The 18,078-nt window shown below is 40.1% G+C and overlaps 2 protein-coding genes across 2 annotated transcripts; one reads left to right on the forward strand and one right to left on the reverse strand.

Annotated features, from left to right (window-relative positions):
• Positions 1-1,362: 1,362 nt before the first annotated feature.
• LOC108008686 (putative RNA exonuclease pqe-1) lies at positions 1,363-5,922 on the reverse strand. Its single transcript, XM_017072583.4, has 2 exons — positions 5,772-5,922; positions 1,363-3,243 (listed from the first exon to the last, which is right to left on the reverse strand). The coding sequence occupies exon 2, from the start codon at positions 3,232-3,234 to the stop codon at positions 1,579-1,581; it is 1,656 nt and encodes a 551-aa protein (XP_016928072.3). The 5' UTR covers positions 3,235-3,243; positions 5,772-5,922; the 3' UTR covers positions 1,363-1,578.
• Positions 5,923-14,104: 8,182 nt separating this feature from the next.
• Positions 14,105-15,688, forward strand: LOC108010240 (protein maph-9). Its single transcript, XM_017075096.4, has 2 exons — positions 14,105-14,564; positions 14,961-15,688. Exons 1-2 carry the CDS (start codon positions 14,244-14,246, stop codon positions 15,582-15,584), a joined length of 945 nt encoding a protein of 314 aa, XP_016930585.3. The 5' UTR covers positions 14,105-14,243; the 3' UTR covers positions 15,585-15,688.
• The last annotated feature ends 2,390 nt before the right edge of the window (positions 15,689-18,078 follow it).

Here is an 18,078-nt window from a genome sequence, read left to right on the forward strand (position 1 = left end):
TGTGCCAGCCATGATTACGCCATCCTCATATGAGAAGGTCCCCATTTAGCAATTGTCCCTAAATTTTACGATTTCGTATTAAAGTTTATGGCTTTGTAAGAAAAGTTGCACAGCAGTTGGGGGACAAGGAAGCATTCGTGACCTGGACAAAGTTGCCTACATATGAGTAATCCAACTGAATACAAAGCCACTATGGAAAAAAATATACATAAATAAATACAAGGGGTAATTGAAATAGACAAGCCTCAAAAGATCCCAATTTATTTATCATCATTACCATACAATTAACCAAACAAGTCTCATCAAAGGAACATATCTCAGGACAAGACATTTTGAATTGAGACCATTATCTGAGGCCCACAAAATAATGATAGTGCTAATGACGAGAGGCCTGAAAGCGATTAGAGGAGCTCACAAAACGTGTAAACAAATTGCCAGCTAACTAAAAGGACTAATCACCTGAAAGACCCTACCTTCGCACACACACACACACCATCCCAAAGCCCATAAGCCCCTTTTCTTGGACCCTGCCAGATAGACCACATAATCATGTCCGACTCGCTCCCATCGTGTAAACAAAACTACAATTAATCAAAGATTTTTACCTAACGGGACCATATTACACGAGGCTTTGGTTAATTGCATAAATAAAACTCAGACGACCAGGGTGGATAGGAAAAAAAAAAGCTTAATTAAGCCTGCTCCACCACCTAGCGACTCCCCATGGACCTGGCAAATAAATAATAAAAACACAAATTGACACAAACGCACACAATAATGGGGAGATGGGTAATGAAACAAACACGGCAATGGTCCACAAAACACAAGGACAGCAAAGGCAGCCAGGAAGTGCAGTGTCCTCAGACTCTGGGATTGGGGAGGGTGAGGTTATATCCCTCATAACAGCCCCAGGCCAAAGGTTATCGTTTTAAGTTTCTTCCGTGGGACGCATTGAGCACGGCTTTTATTAACCTTCTCGCAGTGTGTACGTTAAGTGGAGCCACATGGCACCATTCGTGGTTGCCGCTTAAACTATTTTAATTGCCATATTTGGGTCTGTGAGAAATACACTTCAATGCAAAATACACACAAATGCTAAAATGTTATGTTCAAGTATACATATAGAGTTTAAACAGGATCTTTTGGAATGTATAATGCGCTTTTCTTAATCTACACGCCTATCAAAATCAAATCGTTCTTATTTAATACTAAGCAAAATCAAGATTACTTTTTTACAATTTAATCTTCCTTGGAAAAGAGGTTTAAAAGTGATAAATAATGCTAATTATGTATAGGAAGGCAAGCTAATCAAGGGTCGGTAATTCTTTCGTGGATCTGTAATAAACAAATACAACATACTCGTATAATTAAAGGTGCTGATAATGTTTATTGGTCAACTTGCGAAGCTAAAATAATGTGGGATCCACCGCCACGATCCGAAAAACAAATATATAGTAGGTTAATAATTAATTGGTTGGCCCAGCAACCCTAGCGATATCATCCAGACTTACTAAACCAGTTTCATCTTGAATGGGCGATGGTGTAACGAACTTATGAATGTCCCAATCCTCATCCACCCTAACGACTCCGTCCAGAGTCCTGCGGATCAATGTTGGACACCCACTGAACGGGATTGATGTAGATATTGGAGATGGTACCGCGCAGGGTATCGAATCCCTGGTTGAGGGGCACCGGCTTAGCCCGCTTGTCCACCTGCTTCATCCAGTTCTTCCAGGCGCCCTGGGAGCGCTCCCTGCGCTCCTCCTCCAGCTTCTGTTTGTTGTCCTGCAGCCTCTTCTGACGCTCCCTTTCGATCTGCTGTTGCTCTGCCTTGATGCGCCCCCACTCCTTGATCCTCTTCTTGGTGACCTCCGGCGGCACCTTCTTCACAGGACCAGCACTTGACCCCAGACCGGAACTGGATCCGAAGGCATGACCAGATCCGCAACCGGAAATTAAGCTTGAGGCTGAAGAGTTGCCCGAGCTCGACTGGCTGGAGGTCGTAGTCTTCTTGCGGAGAATCTGCATTTGCTGCTGCTGCTGCTTCTGTTGCTTTTGGTGCTGCTCCTCCTTGCGGCGACACCACTCCTGGAAGCGTTCCTGGGACAGTTTCTGGCGGAGAGCCGCCTCCGCCTCCCGCTTCTCCTGCTCCTTCTTGGCGGCCATCAGGGTCTTCTGCTTCTGGGCCGCCTTCCGCGCCTTCCAATCCTCGAAAGCCGCCTGTCCCTGGCGCTCCTTGTTCTCCTCCAGACTCTTGAAGTAGGTCGAAGTGTCAGAGGTGGCACTGGCCAGGCTCAGCGAGGGCACAATGTTGCTCCGCCCATCGGCGGGCTGGAGGGCACCGCCGTACATCTCCGACCAGCTGCAGGTGGACAGGGAGGATCCATCATGGAGGCGATTGCTGCCCCGATTACTGCCCCGATTGCTGCCCCTTGTGCTCCCTCCATTGCTTAGATTGTAGGTGCGACTGGATAGCTGATCCGGTTCGAGGTCCACAGGTGATCGCTGCCTTTTATCCTTTAAGGCAGACTTGTAGGAGGTCTTCCCGCTGAGGCCATCCAGTTTGTCCTGCTTGAAGAAGGTCTTGCTGCTGATGTTGTCCTCCATCACGTCCTGCTTGAAAAAGGTCTTGGCGCTAAGATTATCCAGATCCTCTGGACGCTGTGTCACTGTTGGCGTGCAGCTGTCAAAGGAGCTCAAACTCAGCACATCCTGGTCGAAGTTCATCACGGTCTCCGTGTCCGTGACAGTCGCATCTTCCCCCTTGCCCATGCTCTTCTGATACTCTACATCTTCAGCATCCACATCATCATCAACGGGATCGTCTTCCAGATCCTCGTCTGTATAGTTAATCATACCACTGCGCCTGGCATCGTTGGCCTCCTCCTCCTCCAGTTGATGACAAAAGCTGAGAATCGAATCCGTTTCACTGCCCGAAACGTCGGCTGGATCTTCCAAAGAGTCCTCAAATTGTAGGTCCGCATCTTCGTTATGATCCTCAGTCAATTCTTTGGATTCGGTATCCATTCCGCTTTCCATATAATTATCGTTCTCACCCTGTCCCACGTACCGCACGGTGGGAGCCCCGTAAGTGCGGTTCGTATAGCCCAGCACCGATTCCGAATCCTCGTCACTAATATCCGACAGGGACAAAGGACGCAGGGTGCTCCTTCCAGAGACCTGCTGACGATCCACCACCGAGCCATCGCTGCTCCGACGCGCTACGAAGGCCATTCCGGAGGTCTGCGAATGATCGACAAGAGTAATGGTATGTGGGGATGAATTCAGAACGGATTTCTCTCGATATGTCGAGACGATTTGTTGTGTGGGCCGAGTGTCTGTAGACTGATGATAGATCAATCCTAAGCACAACCGAGATGAGGTTCTAAGCACAGATTACTTGTGCGGGATAAAGAAAACGACATTTGAGAGATATGCGGCGGATACCAAACTATACCTACTTATCGATTATTCAGCTAAATAAAATGATACGAACTATATAAAAAAAGTAAAAACAGTTTAATTCAAAATAGGTTTATAATATTATTCGCCCGCACGATTTAATGAACCTATTTTATGAAATGATAGTTAATAACCACGTAAATATTTAGTTTTTCGAATAACTTAAGAAAATATATAAAACGTATAATTTTATAACTTTAAAGTATTTAAAAATTTTGTGATAGTTGTAGGGGAAAAAATGGGATTAAAGAAAATCTTAGACGCTAACTGATTTGCTCTAAAACTTACTAACTCGTTCACTGATCTCTCTCGGGCTACCACGAAAGCAAAGCTAGAACATGTTGGGAATTATAGTGTCGAAGAATGGTTTTTAAGTAGTAATATCAGGAAAGCTTTTACTGTATCAAAATTAGTATTAATGAAAACCGACATTAACAAAATATTAATTGTGATTACAATTTTTATCCTGAATTTTAACCAATTTCACATTTTTTCTGCCTGTGCCAAATGAACTCGTTTGTCCATACCGAGTCCATCGAGTACGAAGCAAAATGAAAACATTTTAACTAATGACAAACAATTACTTAAACAACGAGTCGAACGACAGCGAGAAGGGTGAAACCGAAGGTAATTAAAACCATACACCACACACATCCAAACTTGTTGTGGGTGGGTTTTTGGGTGTTTGAGCGTAAAGTCGACGGCTCAAAAATCGTTTGTTTTCCCATGTGGGCCGGCGTGTTGGTTTATTCCCGTTTCTGCTCTCGGCCAGGTAATGAGCCTCTCTTTCGTTTTTAATGAGTCTCGGCACACACAGATATATACCTATAGATAGTACGGGGCCCACATGCGGGCACCACTCAGGTGTAATAAAAAAACTTATCGCCCTTGGCTTTTAGGCGCTTTCGGTCGGTCGCAACGTTTGACAAACACAATGAAATGATTTTGTACCTCGTTAATTGTTGTATCGTCGTTTACCATCGTCTTGGCTCTCTAAAATTAAATCCAAAAGGTGGGTGACACAATTAAGTTGGCCTTTTTTCAACGAGCTGCCAAATGACTTGTCAAAATGTGGGCGTGGCTGGGTGTGGGGATTGCGTGTGTGTGCCTTCTATTAAAGGCTCACCGTTCTATTTCGAGAATCAGGCCAAATGATAATGTTTTTAAAAGCCATCAGTGAGAGTAGTGAAAGGGATTTTACTTGGAAACTAACAAGTATGAACTTTGAACCAAATCTGTCGAACCATTATAAAATCAAACCAGCTCAAACTGATTTAAAATTTATTTCTAAAGTCTCTCGAACTATTTTATTTGTTAGGCCACGTATTAATTATTTTTGAAAGATATACAGTGTCAATAAAACCAATTTTAGTTAATTTTAAAAAATTTACTTAATGTAGTTATATTAATATTCTTCAAAAGACTTAAATATAACATTGGCAAAAAATAATTACCCTTTTAAAGTTACGTATATTTTAGCTTGAGCTGTCAATCAATGGAAAAAGAAATATATTTAAGTATGGCACTTAAATACCATGTTTTCTTTAAATAACAAATACAGCAATAAGTTGGTTTATACAAGCTTAAATTTTTAATTAGCAACAGATATACAGGTGGTGGAAAACAATTTTATTAAAATGTTTTTAATTAGCGACGAACTCAATTGTTGCATAGAATGTGGAGATTCCAACAAGTGGTTACACCACAATGATATGTTTCAGTTACACATTTCAGGCACGCACCCAATAAAACTTTTATTTATAATTATAATTATATTTTTACCCATTTTATTGTCACGGAGCAGGTCATTGATTATTGGACGATTGTTTGCTGGTTGTTGGGCTTTGGGCGCCCGTTTAATTAAAAACGTGACAATTTTACCTGTGGCCAAAGCGTCGCATATTTCATACGCCATGTGTGACCACTGACCGACTCGCCGACTGACGTTGTTGCAGCCAGGAGCCTCTACTTCCATTTAAAAACACATATACATATATAAAATATTGTTTACATTCATAACAAACATTTCACGTTTCGCCGGCGAATGTCGTTACATTTCACTTTCGCCAGCCACAAATTTAATTAAGTGTATGAATATGACGACGATGGTCGATGGGGCCACAGGGGGTTATTTTTCAATCAATGGAGCGTCAAATTGAACTGATTAATATTGCCTGGTTTCCAAGTTAACCTGTTTATTTTTCATTTTTTTGTTCGCGAGTTTATGCAAAGGTTTTAAAATAAACGGATTTACGACACTATGGGTTTAAAAAACAAATGAAATTGCGATAGAGCCATAAAGGACTTACCAAAAATCCAGCTGATTTCTATAATGTAGAAGCCACCTCTCTTCTTTTCGAAAAGAAAATATAATTATTTCTTTGTATTTTGGAGAATTGTAAGAGTAAATTTGTGTGTTGAATCTGACAGCTCCAAAAAGCCACGGCCCACTGTGATTTGTGGCGATTTTACCTAATTAAAACGAGTGAAGCTGCCAGACAGAATTAAAAAGTCAATGACAATCTTGCCACCCCATCTGGGTCTCTTCATTGACGTCTTCAATTCTTTGGCAGCTCACGCACAACACAACCGCAAACAAATCAGATAAGTAAGTCCCCAAAACGAAAAGAAAAACCTCTGAGGAGGAGGTATAAAATACGACTACCTTTGGCAGACGAACTTTGTGGGCCAATTTACTTAAGTGACTTGGCCCGGCGAGCCAGGTTCAATAAGTTAAATCTTTTAATGTGCTTCGTCATTTGCGAAGAATCTGCTTAATATCCAATAAATTATTGGAGACAATATTTTGGTTTTATAAAAGATAACTAGAACAAAAACTATTTAAATAAAAAATGTAGTAATAAGACTTTGGATTGCATGGGAAATAACTTTTTATACCTCCGATTTTCAAAGCTCCTTGAATGGTTGCATATTATTTGTATAAAACCAGAATGGGAGAATGGTATTATATAGAATTATATAGATTCTATGAAAAAATGTGTAACCACGAAATTGGAACTTCCACACATATTTAATCCCACTTTTAATAATAAACCTCCTATTCACTGATATTATTCTTAAACATTTTCTGGGACATTTAAAATTAAAGAAACTCATGGACTGTATACAAGAAATGAAATTCAGGTACAATTTTGTTTTATTTTCTGTTTTAAAAAACTTTCGCTAGTTTAGAGGTTTTTTAACTCGATTTAACACCAAGAAAATTGCATTTTTACTGACATTTTGCGCCCTAGATGTCAAAAACAGCAGCGTTGGCAGTTCGCAACTTCAATTAGCAGTGGCCTGGGTGAGCTGATTGGCTGCCAGGTATATCATATTTAATTAAGAAACTTTTGAACAATCGCTGCTACAAGAATGGCCAACGACTTTTCAGCGGTAGTTGAGCCAAAAAATAGAGTTACCCATCACGAAAGCATACTAGTGAAAATTTGAGTGTGGCATAAAATCCCATTTGACATAGTTTTTGGAGGGAATATCGGTCTGGAAGCAGACGTCGAGCAGACACAGTTAACCGCAGAGCACACACCCACATTCACACTCACACTCACACACCCAAAGGATGAAGGATAAAGGACGAGATGGGGCGAGGAAGATGGCGGCGAGACAGCCGTTGCAGTTTCAGTTTCCCCTAAGCCGTAATTGGTTGCGTCACTGCATAAGTCACGAGTTCGCCTCTAGTCAGTCCTACGAGTCCTTCGAGTCCTTGTCGTCGCCATGACGACACCAATACAATCACTAACACAACACACTCACACACACTGAGGCACACGGCATGCAGCAGTCGGAAAGTATGCTATATTTAAATAAGATAAACGCAAGCGCCCACTAATTGAATTGCTGACAAGATTTACCAAGCACCGACCACCCACAACCTGGTAAAACCCATCCAGATTGTTGTCGTCGTCCCATGGAATTTCGGTAATTAATAATTTCAAGTAAGCGGAAATGTGAAACAAGCATGGAGACCGTATCACAAGGATCAGAAGGAGCAGCTGGCATCGGAACAGGAGCAAGTTTGCTCAACGAGCTCCATCTGATTGTTGTCGGGCCAAAATTGAGTCTCGGACTGTGTGCCAGTGGTTTTAAGTTTATAGTGGTTGCAAGTTTGTTCAGCCATCAGCAGTTCATGAGCGGAAAAGTGAGTGGGTGAGTTTCGCTGAAATATGGATATGACAAGTGCAGTGGAAATGGATATGCTATGACAATTTGGGCTCAAAACGAAGAAAACTAAAAAAATATTTCGATATTTTTTTCCTTTGAAATATAATGGTGTAGGAACTTTCAAAGAAATCTATAAGGCACACTTAAGTTTTTTAATTTTTCTAACTAAGCGGTAAAAAGTTTCGTACTTTTCTTCCCTTTTCTGAAGAATTCGCGAGACAATAAACATACCAGCTATAATATTTTCAAGTAGGTTTCTAGGAACTTTCAAAGAAATCTATAAAGCACATTTAAGTTCTTTAACTTTTTTTAATGTAGCGGTAAAAAGTTCATAACTTTCTTCTCCTTTTCTGAAGAATTCGCGAAACATTGTAGATACCAGTTGTAATATTTTTAAGTAGGTCTCAAGAAATCGAGGTTAAATAGGGCCCAAGCTTTACTAAGCATTGTATGACACTAATCTAATAGCTTTCTTTAAATAATTTGTGTATATATAATAACAAATTCTTCCATTTTGATTTATACAGAAAGAACCTAAGTTAAGGGTAACATAAACCCCATATCGTTATAAGTAGTCTATCCACCAACAGTTTAGGACTTTAGGAATATTTAGTATTTTTAATTCTAATATAAACAACCCCAAACAGACAGGCAGTCTGATGATAACCCTAGTGTAGTGGGGAGAGTACCCTATGCCAGACGGCCCCGGAATGGGCTAAAAGCCTTAACCCCTCTGACGAACACTTTTAACTCCACTCCCTCCCTGAATTCTTTATTTGTGGGCCTTGTTCCGCAACTCTGGGCGGGGAATGGTGAAGAAAAAAAGAGGAAATAAGCTAAAATAAAACTGATTTCATTACCTTGATTAGTTGGTCTCTTCAAGTCTTCCCCTGCTATTTGTCCGTTTGTTTGCCTGACTTTTTCTGCACACACATTTTGAAATCCCACGATTCGCTTATGATGGGATGCCAGCCAGCGGAAAGATGGTGGTAAGGATAGGGAGGTCAGGACCTGATGTCGAGGTTGGGCTTTTGCCCAGCATCGCTTTGCATTCGCCGTTTTTTGGGTTCAATGCAAACATTAACCTCATTAGCATTCCGCTCTGAATGGATACGTTTACCCCGGTGGATGGTACCTGCAAATGCCCCTCCCTCAGTTTCATTTACAATGCCCCTTTTTATTTTTAATGGATTAATTTTAATAGTTTAAACCGATTTGTTTGTTTTCAATTGGTCTGTAAGTGGTATTCCAGGGAATCGTGTTAACAGTTTTTTTTTTTCAACTAATTAAATAAAAGCGCTTGACGGAAAATGAGATAATGACAGCTGAGAAAATGCATTAATAATGTAGCCTTCAACCAAAGTAGAATTTATTCAGCGTTTATGACATTATATATATATTATATTATATATTTTAAGTCTTTTTCTATTCAATTATTAAGCTATACTTTTTTGGTAATAATAATGTTTAACATCTTAAAAGAAGTTCCCAAAATCAAACTCATCCTTCTGTGCATTTTCACCACTCAGAAGTCTCATAAACTTCAAGAGCTCCACTTGTAGCTCCACTTACTCCTTTCTTTTCCGCAGTTTAAGCAGAGGCACTCTTTTAATCCTCACCTGGCCAACATTTTTTCCAGCATCGAAGTTGCGAAACGGAGGAGAAAGCAGCTTAATTAAGCATAATATGGCTCTCATTTCGCCTGCAGCATTCCGAAAAGTTGTGCAGTTTTTTATCCAACCTAAGTAGCTGTTGGTAATTTTTCTAAGCCACACTCACAGACCAACACTTCGCCGGGATGCCGTGAACCTTGCACAATTTTAATTGCATTTCCGCTATTTTTGATGCCCCTTGAATTTATAATTCCATCGGACTGGCTGTGCTTTTTGCTTCTACGCCGTTTCCTTCATCCACTGAAGGACACGTCCTGAGAAAAATAATTCAATTAATTACAAAGCGGACAGGTGCAAGGCAGCTACGCTTAATATTAATCATACGCACTGTGAAACATCGCGGGAGAAAAAGGCTATGGGAATCGTGGCCGTAAAAAAGCAAGGACCTCTGACTCGCATTTGTATCTCTAATAAACATGTTTATTTCATTAGAGCTACACATGCGGCTATTTCATCTCACCCCCCTCCCCTGCCACGCCCCCAAGGGATATCATTTGCCCTAGACCCAACGATTCCGACATGAAAAATGCGTTCGCGAAAAGTTGCCACGAGTCCGCTCACTTTATGATTGGGGATTTTTCGTGGCGCCACTAATGTGCCATAGCGGCCTTACGTTTTCCTTTTCCTTCCCCAATTTTTTTTTGCTTTTTTACCCACCTACTTGAACAGCATTTCCCCGCCATCGTTGGCTTTTCCCAGAGAGGCTCTGCTGTCGACATCATTACAAATAAATTGAGCGTGAAAGATACATTTCGCCAACATTGACATGCAGCAATGATAGGCACATTTGCCTCCACTCTCTAGGGGTTTGCCATGGGCACTGAGTCAGAGCTTCTGACTGGTCTTATTTTACTTTAAAATAACCTGAGTTCTTCCAAGAAAGTAGTTCACAAGTGTGCCTACTGCCTAAGAAATTCTTCGTGAGAATATATCAGCATATTATTTAAATGTAAAAAATGGCTGTTTTTCAGTAAAATGGCACACGAGGGATCTACATTGATTGTTTTAATACCATTAAATAATTTTATTTAATGAAAAACGGAAAAAAGTACTTCACAGGGGTAAGAGAAAACAGAATGATCCTACAAAACAGAATGAACTTAAGGTTGTTACAATGTCTGCAGCACTGATTTTTTTATTTTTGGATTGAACAATATTTTTTTCAGCAGCATTTGAAAATTTAATAAAAGCTTACCGCCAATGTTGAAAAATTGTACTTAATAAGATATACATTTTAATTAATTTAATTCCCAATTGAATCGCGTTTCCATTCTAATAATTTATAATTTAAGCTTGCCAGATTGCTCATTTGTTTGCTTTAAAAAACACAATATAAGCCCCAAAGTGAAAGTCCTAATAAGCTTTCTTGTTATGATTAGCCTTAAAGGATTTGAAATGTCGTAAAATGATTTAATTATATAGTGTGTGTAAAGAAATACGAGCACCTCAATATAAATTCAAATTTTACAATGCCTTCCTGCGACGCACTCAAGATGCAAAATATATATATGTATGTATTTATTATGTACGAGTTTATGGGTTTCATGTGCGAAAATTTCAAAATGCGAATACAAAAGTCAATTTGTTGGAAGCTGAAAGCGAGAGGGGAAATGTAAGAGAGAGACAGAGAGAGTGAGATGGCTGCCAGAAATGTAAGCATATAAACATAACCATGAAAGATATTTGTTATAATAACATACGTGACCGCATTTACAAATTTCAAATCAAATCTTAGCAGCTGAAGGATAAGGGGGGACCATTGTCTGTCTATTGCCATGCATGTAAAATGAATTCCAAGCTGAAAGCCAAGAGTGTCCAGAGGGGGGGGGGATGGGTTTTCCCTCCCCCAGTTAAGTGTGCTTGGCATTCTGGGAAATTTGTTAACATTTATGCATTATCATTTGGGCTTACGACATTTAATGATAACTTAGATATGCAGCAACATATTAGGAGGATGTGGAATGTGTGAAGGCTATCCTCCCCATATCACGGTCTATCAAAATCCCTTTAAACAGGGATTCATTCATTAATTTAATGTGATTTTTCCTATCGAAACCAATTTTTTGTCATGCCATATCAAAAAAAACTTTTCCAAATCATCTAAAATACATTCGTTTTCAGGTTTAAATCAACAAAGAGCTGTTTCTTTTAAATTCGCTTTCAATTAGCTTTAATTAAACATCAACTACAGTTTAGCTGAATAGATAAATCTGTCGTTTTCCGTTTCTCGACATCTAAAATTTAACTAAATGAAAAGCAGTAACATAATACGTCTGTTGCAATGAGCTTTGTTCCTTATTTTAGCCTGAATTGTAATTAAATATTTAAATACAAAAAATTAAGGACAAAAACTAAATTTGTAATGATAGTGTACATTAAAGCGCTGTATCTTTACTCTTAATTTGTATTGTGTTTTAGGCGCCCAAAGTCCTTTTCTCTCTGTATAAAAACAAATGGAGGAAAAATAATACTCTCATTATTACCAAAAAAAAAACATTTATTACCCAAACTGGAACACATGAATATTAGTTGCCACACTCCATCCATAATCTGCACACTACGGTGAAAAATTAGTTGGCTCAGTGTCGGCCCGATGCTATAAGCCCAATTAAGTTTGTGGTTTTCGCAATGTCATATTTTTGAATTTACTCGTTTACCTTTTTTTGACAGTTGCCTGGAGAGGAATGGGCCTTTTCGCAGAATATTCGATATGGCGTTGTGAAGCTTGTGAAGGAGTGTGATGGCTGGCAGCGCGGCGTATAATTAACAATAATGAAGTCGTAAAACCGCAATGCAATCAGCGATGCGCAAAACACACAACTGCACCATAACACCGGGAACACCCAAACAAACAGTCAAAAGGCCGAATTGCATACAATGCACACTCTGCCGAGGGGGATTGGCATTCCGGTTTCAGGTATGCAGTATCAGTATGTACTATATGTGTCTGAATTCCTGGGCCCAAACACATACCCCCCAGTACTCAATGTCCCCCCAAAAACCACCCAACTGGAAGTCAGGGTCACGCGGGCATTATAAAATATTTATAAACCATTTGCACGCATAATTAGTCTGTCATTACATTTTGAGATTTTCGGCGTTCGGTGTTCAGAGCTTCGCATGTTGGTTTGCCAATGTGTCAGTTGGCTCAATTGTGCATGCATACGAGTCTGTTTGGCCTTGCACTTAAATTCATGACGGTGCTGCATCTCATCCTTCGAAAAATATGACCTGCTGCACTTACCTACATAAAGTTAAGAATACCTTAATCTTAACCAGATATTAACGTAGATTTGATTAATTTTGGTTAAAACTTAAGGTTACAACATTATTGTATTACATTTGATGCCTTTAATGCAATATTATATATTAGGTATTATTATTATTAATTTGTTACTATCAAAAAGGTTTGATTAAAATAAATAACTTTAAAGACACACTTAAAAATCAAACAAAGTCTTCGATTTGAAGTAATATCATAACTTTGAATACGAAATTTATAAGGTGTTTTTTTTATTATCTTAACAAACTTTAGAAAAGACCCATAAATTTATCCTATTGTTCGTTCCCATGCTAGCCTAAAATTTGACTTAAGCTGAAAACTTAATCTTCATAAAATCGATATTATCAGTAAGGATATGTTTCGATTCTTTTGCTGAGAATAGACTTTTAAGCTTTAGATGCTGGGAAAGTATTAAATAGATTTCATAATATAGGAGACATAAATGGAGGTCTTCTAGACGCTCCATAAGACTATAATAACTATAAACATACGTTAAAATAAATGCAAAATAATGTCGGTCCCCTTTTTTGTCAATAAATATGATATAACTCATTCTTCCTATGTTACGAATTTGTTTTTACAAAAATATTTTTTACCCAACTACAAATGTATTAGTTATGTTGTGTAACATTGTAATAGGTCCCCAAAATGTGTAGTTTGGTCTGATTGAGTGACGGAGAACCCCCGCTCTAAGCCGTTTTGGTACTTTTTAATAACCTTTTTCATACCCCAACACCGGAAATGTTTAGTGAAAGATAGATAAGAATAGATTTTACTCTGCAGAGTGTCCTTCAACGCAGTGTGTGCATGATCCCTGAACTCTTTATAGATTGTGCGAAATGTCAACGCGTCGCTCTCCCCAGACCCGATGAAATGGGCGAGGTAAACAGGACTGATGGAACCATTTATAAGTATTAAATTTTTTTGCAGGTCGAAAGTAATACGAGTATCATTACAAAGTAATTATACCCTTCGCAAAATGAAACCCACGACCTGGGCCCAGACTCGCTTGATGGCCAGAATCCAGAGGCGTGGCAGGGGGCTATATGTATGAGTGTGTGTGTGGGGGGGGGTGGGAGTTGGGCGCCAAAATGTCATGTCATGTTGCGACAGGCGTCGGAGCGTTATGCACTGCACTACGCCCGTGGAAGCGAAGGACCGTGTACATGTGTTCGGCCATAAAGTAATCAGCGGAAATGTCAATGGGCCGCCGCCATTTACTGATGTGTCGGCAACTGAGGTTTACACCACCGTCGACCTCAACGTCATCGCCAAGGCACGTGTATTCTTTATACTCGCTAGTTCCGCGTTGTTATTGTTCTTGTTTCCCGGCCATTGTAATTAAAATTTTCCGCTGCATATGGAAGTGCAATTGGTCGAGCTGCAGGTTTAATTGCGCGGCTCTCTGTTCAGTGTGACAAGCATTTTGACGGGACCTTTATTGGGGGGACGGGATGGAGGAACATATCGGAAAACCTGCTGACAGCTGAACATTTGCGTAGGCATCGCTTTTTAGTTACAAGTTGGAACCTTGACAATCAGGTTGAAAAGTTTAAAAACCAAAAAATTATTTCGTTCAATACTAGCTTCACTGCCTCTTCGTTCAACAGGCTTACACACTTCCGTAAACCCAACGTTTTGAAATGGCATTCTGTGGTCGCATAAACCCTTCTGGAGAATTCATCTTCAGGGACGAGATCTTCAGCAGCAGTACTCGCATTAGACGATCCTCGTCGTCCAACGAGTCGCCCAAATCGATTTCGTCACCGGATTCCCTTCCCCAAAACACCAGCACTCGCACTTACGCTATTACGGATTATCCTTCGCCTAATTCTACTAGTAAATGGTCTACCATCTATGAGGGACTCAAGCGATCCGAGAGCCAGAACAACTTGGTGCCCCCGCTGTGTCTCAATTCCCCGGAGAGCTCCCTCAACTATCTTAGGCACATACAAGGAATTAAGGTAGGATTTACGAAATTTTAAAGCTTCTAAACTTCTCTCTTCTTTAAAATCGATATTAAACAAGTGGGAAAATGCATGAGCGTTCCATAGAAATCACTTTGGTTTTTAAACGCATATTAAGGTGTCTTAAAGTATGCAACAATATTTGATTTATTCAGAAGGATTTATTTAAGAGACAATAAACTGCATACTTTTAGGCAAATATCTAAATGGTTTCAAAACACAGGTGTAGAATCGTTTGCTTAAAGAGAAAATCACCGGTAGATGATAATAATTTTGTACCCTGAATGTTTCATGCTCCGGATTTTATAAAAATCGGACGACAATTAAGAACATTTTGACTTAAGCTATTGACCATGTGTTACATTTTTATCCTTGTGATAATTCCGTATCCAGGTGGATCGCGAGCCAGAGGCGGCCTACGAGAACTGGTACTCGGCCAAGCAGCGGCAGCTCCTCCAAAGGCAGCGGCGGCTCAAGGAGGAGCGAGAGTCCCAGCAGCAGCGATTGGAGGAGCGCAAGAAGCTGGCCAGGATGTGCTACGACCAGTGGCTGAAGGACAAGGCTCGCCAGGCGACAAACCTGCAAGTGGAGACTCATCTCCAGACCGCGGCCATGAAGGCCGGCTTGGCGCTCAGCAAGGATCCCCTGGTGTCCGCATCCAGCACATTGTGCCCAACTGGCTCGTCAAACTCTTCGGCGGTGACGGCCAACAGGACTATTCGTAAGGTGTCCAAGGACGAGATCCGCAAGGTCGTCGAGGATTGGTGGCTGAAGAAGCAGCGGCAACAGCAGGCGCAGCGCGAGGAGAAACGTAGGGCCATGGTGTCCAAGGCGCTGGAGGAGAAGCGGCGCAAGCGACTCGCCCAGGTTGCCTGGGAGAAGTGGATGAGCAACGTGGACGCGAAGCCCAAGCCGGTGCCCCTCAATCAGGGCCTGGACTCCCTGCGAGGCACCGTCTCGCAGCTCTACGTCAATCCCACACCATGGATGGGTCCTCTAAAGCCACCGCAGAAGTAACCCGGTCTATCGGCCGCTCCATTCAGATTCCATTCGTCGAAGCAAACTTTATCAGTGATTCAAATTGTCCACAAATTGTTAAAATATAGATACATTCTCGTTTAGATTTTGGGAAAATCATACAGAATTTGTTAAAAACTCTTTACCTACACAGGACAAAAACCCCTGTAAACTTGATATTGAGAAATAATCTCTCTTGCATTTCCTCTCTTTAAGATTTCTCTCAAATCGAAAAATCATAAAAATTATTATGAATATTTTTCTGTGTTACTAACTATATCAAGCGATTCAAAAGTCAATTTAAGCAATTGCCCCAATACACAGTTTAACCAATTTTGTAAACCAATAAGATGGGAAGGGCAAGGACAATTGCACTGGGGCACTTACGATAGCAAATAACAATTTGCCAGAAAAACACAAAAGAAGAGAGGTAAGCAAAAATCGAAACTGAAACTGCCGAGGACAGGACACTCAATAAGATTTCAATTGTTGTGGGGGACAAGATACATTTTCGTACAGGCCTTAAGCCAAAGAAGTAGATGAAACCGAGGAAATGGTGTAAATCCTCCACCCATTTTCATTAGATTTTCATGGCTGGCCGACTGACTGTTGTGTCTGTCTGTCTGATCCTGTGCGTCGGAAAAGTTACAAAATTATATTGTTCCAAAATAAAATAAAGCATGTTTTAGGTAGCATCAAGTGGGAAACAGAGAGCCCGGGGAGCTGGGTGTGGGAAACCGAAATACAAACAAACAAAGCCAAAGGCCTAAAGTTCATTTGCACAATTTCCCAGCTCGGGAGCTCGGCTTGCTCGGAGCTCCCCTTGCAGCAAAGTCAAAGGCCAGCCGGCCGGTCCAGGCAAACAAAAAGACCAAAAAGACGTTGAAAATCCTTTTGATGAGGTCAACGTTGGTTCGGTTTCCAGTTCACACACGCATGAGTCCGCACACACTGGTCTGCGAAGTGCACTGTGATCAAAGTAATGACAAAAGTATGCGAAATTCCTTGCCAGCTAACCGTGGGTTAGATTCCATTTAGTTTTTAACATAACCATGTGTACATAATTTTTTCAAATTAGCTTTATTTTTTCTATTATTTTCTATTAAGCTTTCTACTTAATATTTTATCGACTTCTTTTGTAGTTCGGAACAAATCTACCAAAAAAAAACAAAAAAAATTTATAATTTTTACTCAAGTACAACATTTAAAATGTTTACCAGAATCATAAGAATAGTAAAAATTACCCCTTTAGTTTATATATTTTTTACTATTATTTTTTATTTATTTTATTTATTAAATTAATGCCTAAAACTATGAAGATGGTAAAAACAACCAAAAATATTCGTTCTTTTTGATTTTAAGGTAAATAATGCTCATTGGTGACACCATATCATCATTACAGAGCTGTCATTAAGCAAGGTGACAACTCTGGCTGTTGAATTGCAGAAATCTCCGAAAACTAATTTATTATGGAACAGCTGATTACCAGCTGACCAAAATTCAACAAGGAATACCCTAAATGTTAAATAATACAAAAAGCTTAAGCTAATATGCACAAAATTATATTTTAATTACCTAAACATTTTCTGACCGTAGTGTTATCATGTGACAGATGACTTTACTTGACGTAATATAATTCAATTCCCAAAATTCGACACTGCTTCAACGCTTTTAGGCCTCGTTTAAGTTGGCTCTTTTGACAGTGTGCACTTGGGCAGGTCGATGCCTACTCATGCAGGTTCGCATGTTTGTTCGAAATTCTGGGATATAATGGGGAAACAGGGTTGCTTCGGAAGGGGGTAAGTCCGAATAGCGAGCATTGGCAGGATTAAATTTGGAAGGTATTGAAGCATGTTATTCGTCATCAATGTTGTTTGCACTAACTAGTTTGTGTTGTCCTGATGCTTTTGTTGTTAATGTTGTTGTTGTTGACGTTGTTGTTGTTCTTGCTAGTGCTGTTTGTTTTCATCATCCCAATGTTGGTGTTGTTGCAGAAGACGCTTTTGTTGCCATTGCATGGCAGGTTGGCCAGGGAGTCAAGGGTAGAGCTTAGAGTCAAGTCGTTTCCAGGTTGTTTGCATTGTGTACGCACTTTCGCTTTGATATTATTGCAGTGTGCATTTCAGCTTGATAGCCACCTGACCGAGGTAATGGCCAGATTGAGCAACCTCCTCCAGGACCACAAGCAACCCCAGGGGGTGCCCGACGCCTTTTTGGCGATTGGAGAAATCGGATTTAAAAGACAATAAGGAGCTCACAAAATAGCCAGTACTTCATAAATCACATAGATTGGTTATAAACAATAGATCAAGCAAAGAATACGAGTATTTATTAAGAATTTGTTACGTTTCACTAGGATTTACTTCTATGTTGTATGGATATTTTTTTTATATTTTCTATGCCATGTAAAAAAACTTGATAGTTGAAATCCTGTTCAAAAACTAATATTTAATATTTTCTTTTTTCTCTTTTAAGCTTAGTCAGTAGCTTACCT

The sequence above is a fragment of the Drosophila suzukii genome, chromosome 2L (genome assembly GCF_043229965.1).
Source record: "Drosophila suzukii chromosome 2L, CBGP_Dsuzu_IsoJpt1.0, whole genome shotgun sequence".
Lineage (NCBI taxonomy): Eukaryota > Metazoa > Arthropoda > Insecta > Diptera > Drosophilidae > Drosophila > Drosophila suzukii.

Bases quoted from the DNA above. Each gene is read 5' to 3' on its own strand.
- LOC108010240 (XM_017075096.4), top strand. From the start codon at position 14,244: ATGGCATTCTGTGGTCGCATAAACCCTTCTGGAGAATTCATCTTCAGG. The intron at 14,565-14,960 runs GTAGGATTTACG...TTCCGTATCCAG, and splicing joins GGCACATACAAGGAATTAAG to GTGGATCGCGAGCCAGAGGC.
- LOC108008686 (XM_017072583.4), bottom strand. From the start codon at position 3,234: ATGGCCTTCGTAGCGCGTCGGAGCAGCGATGGCTCGGTGGTGGATCGT.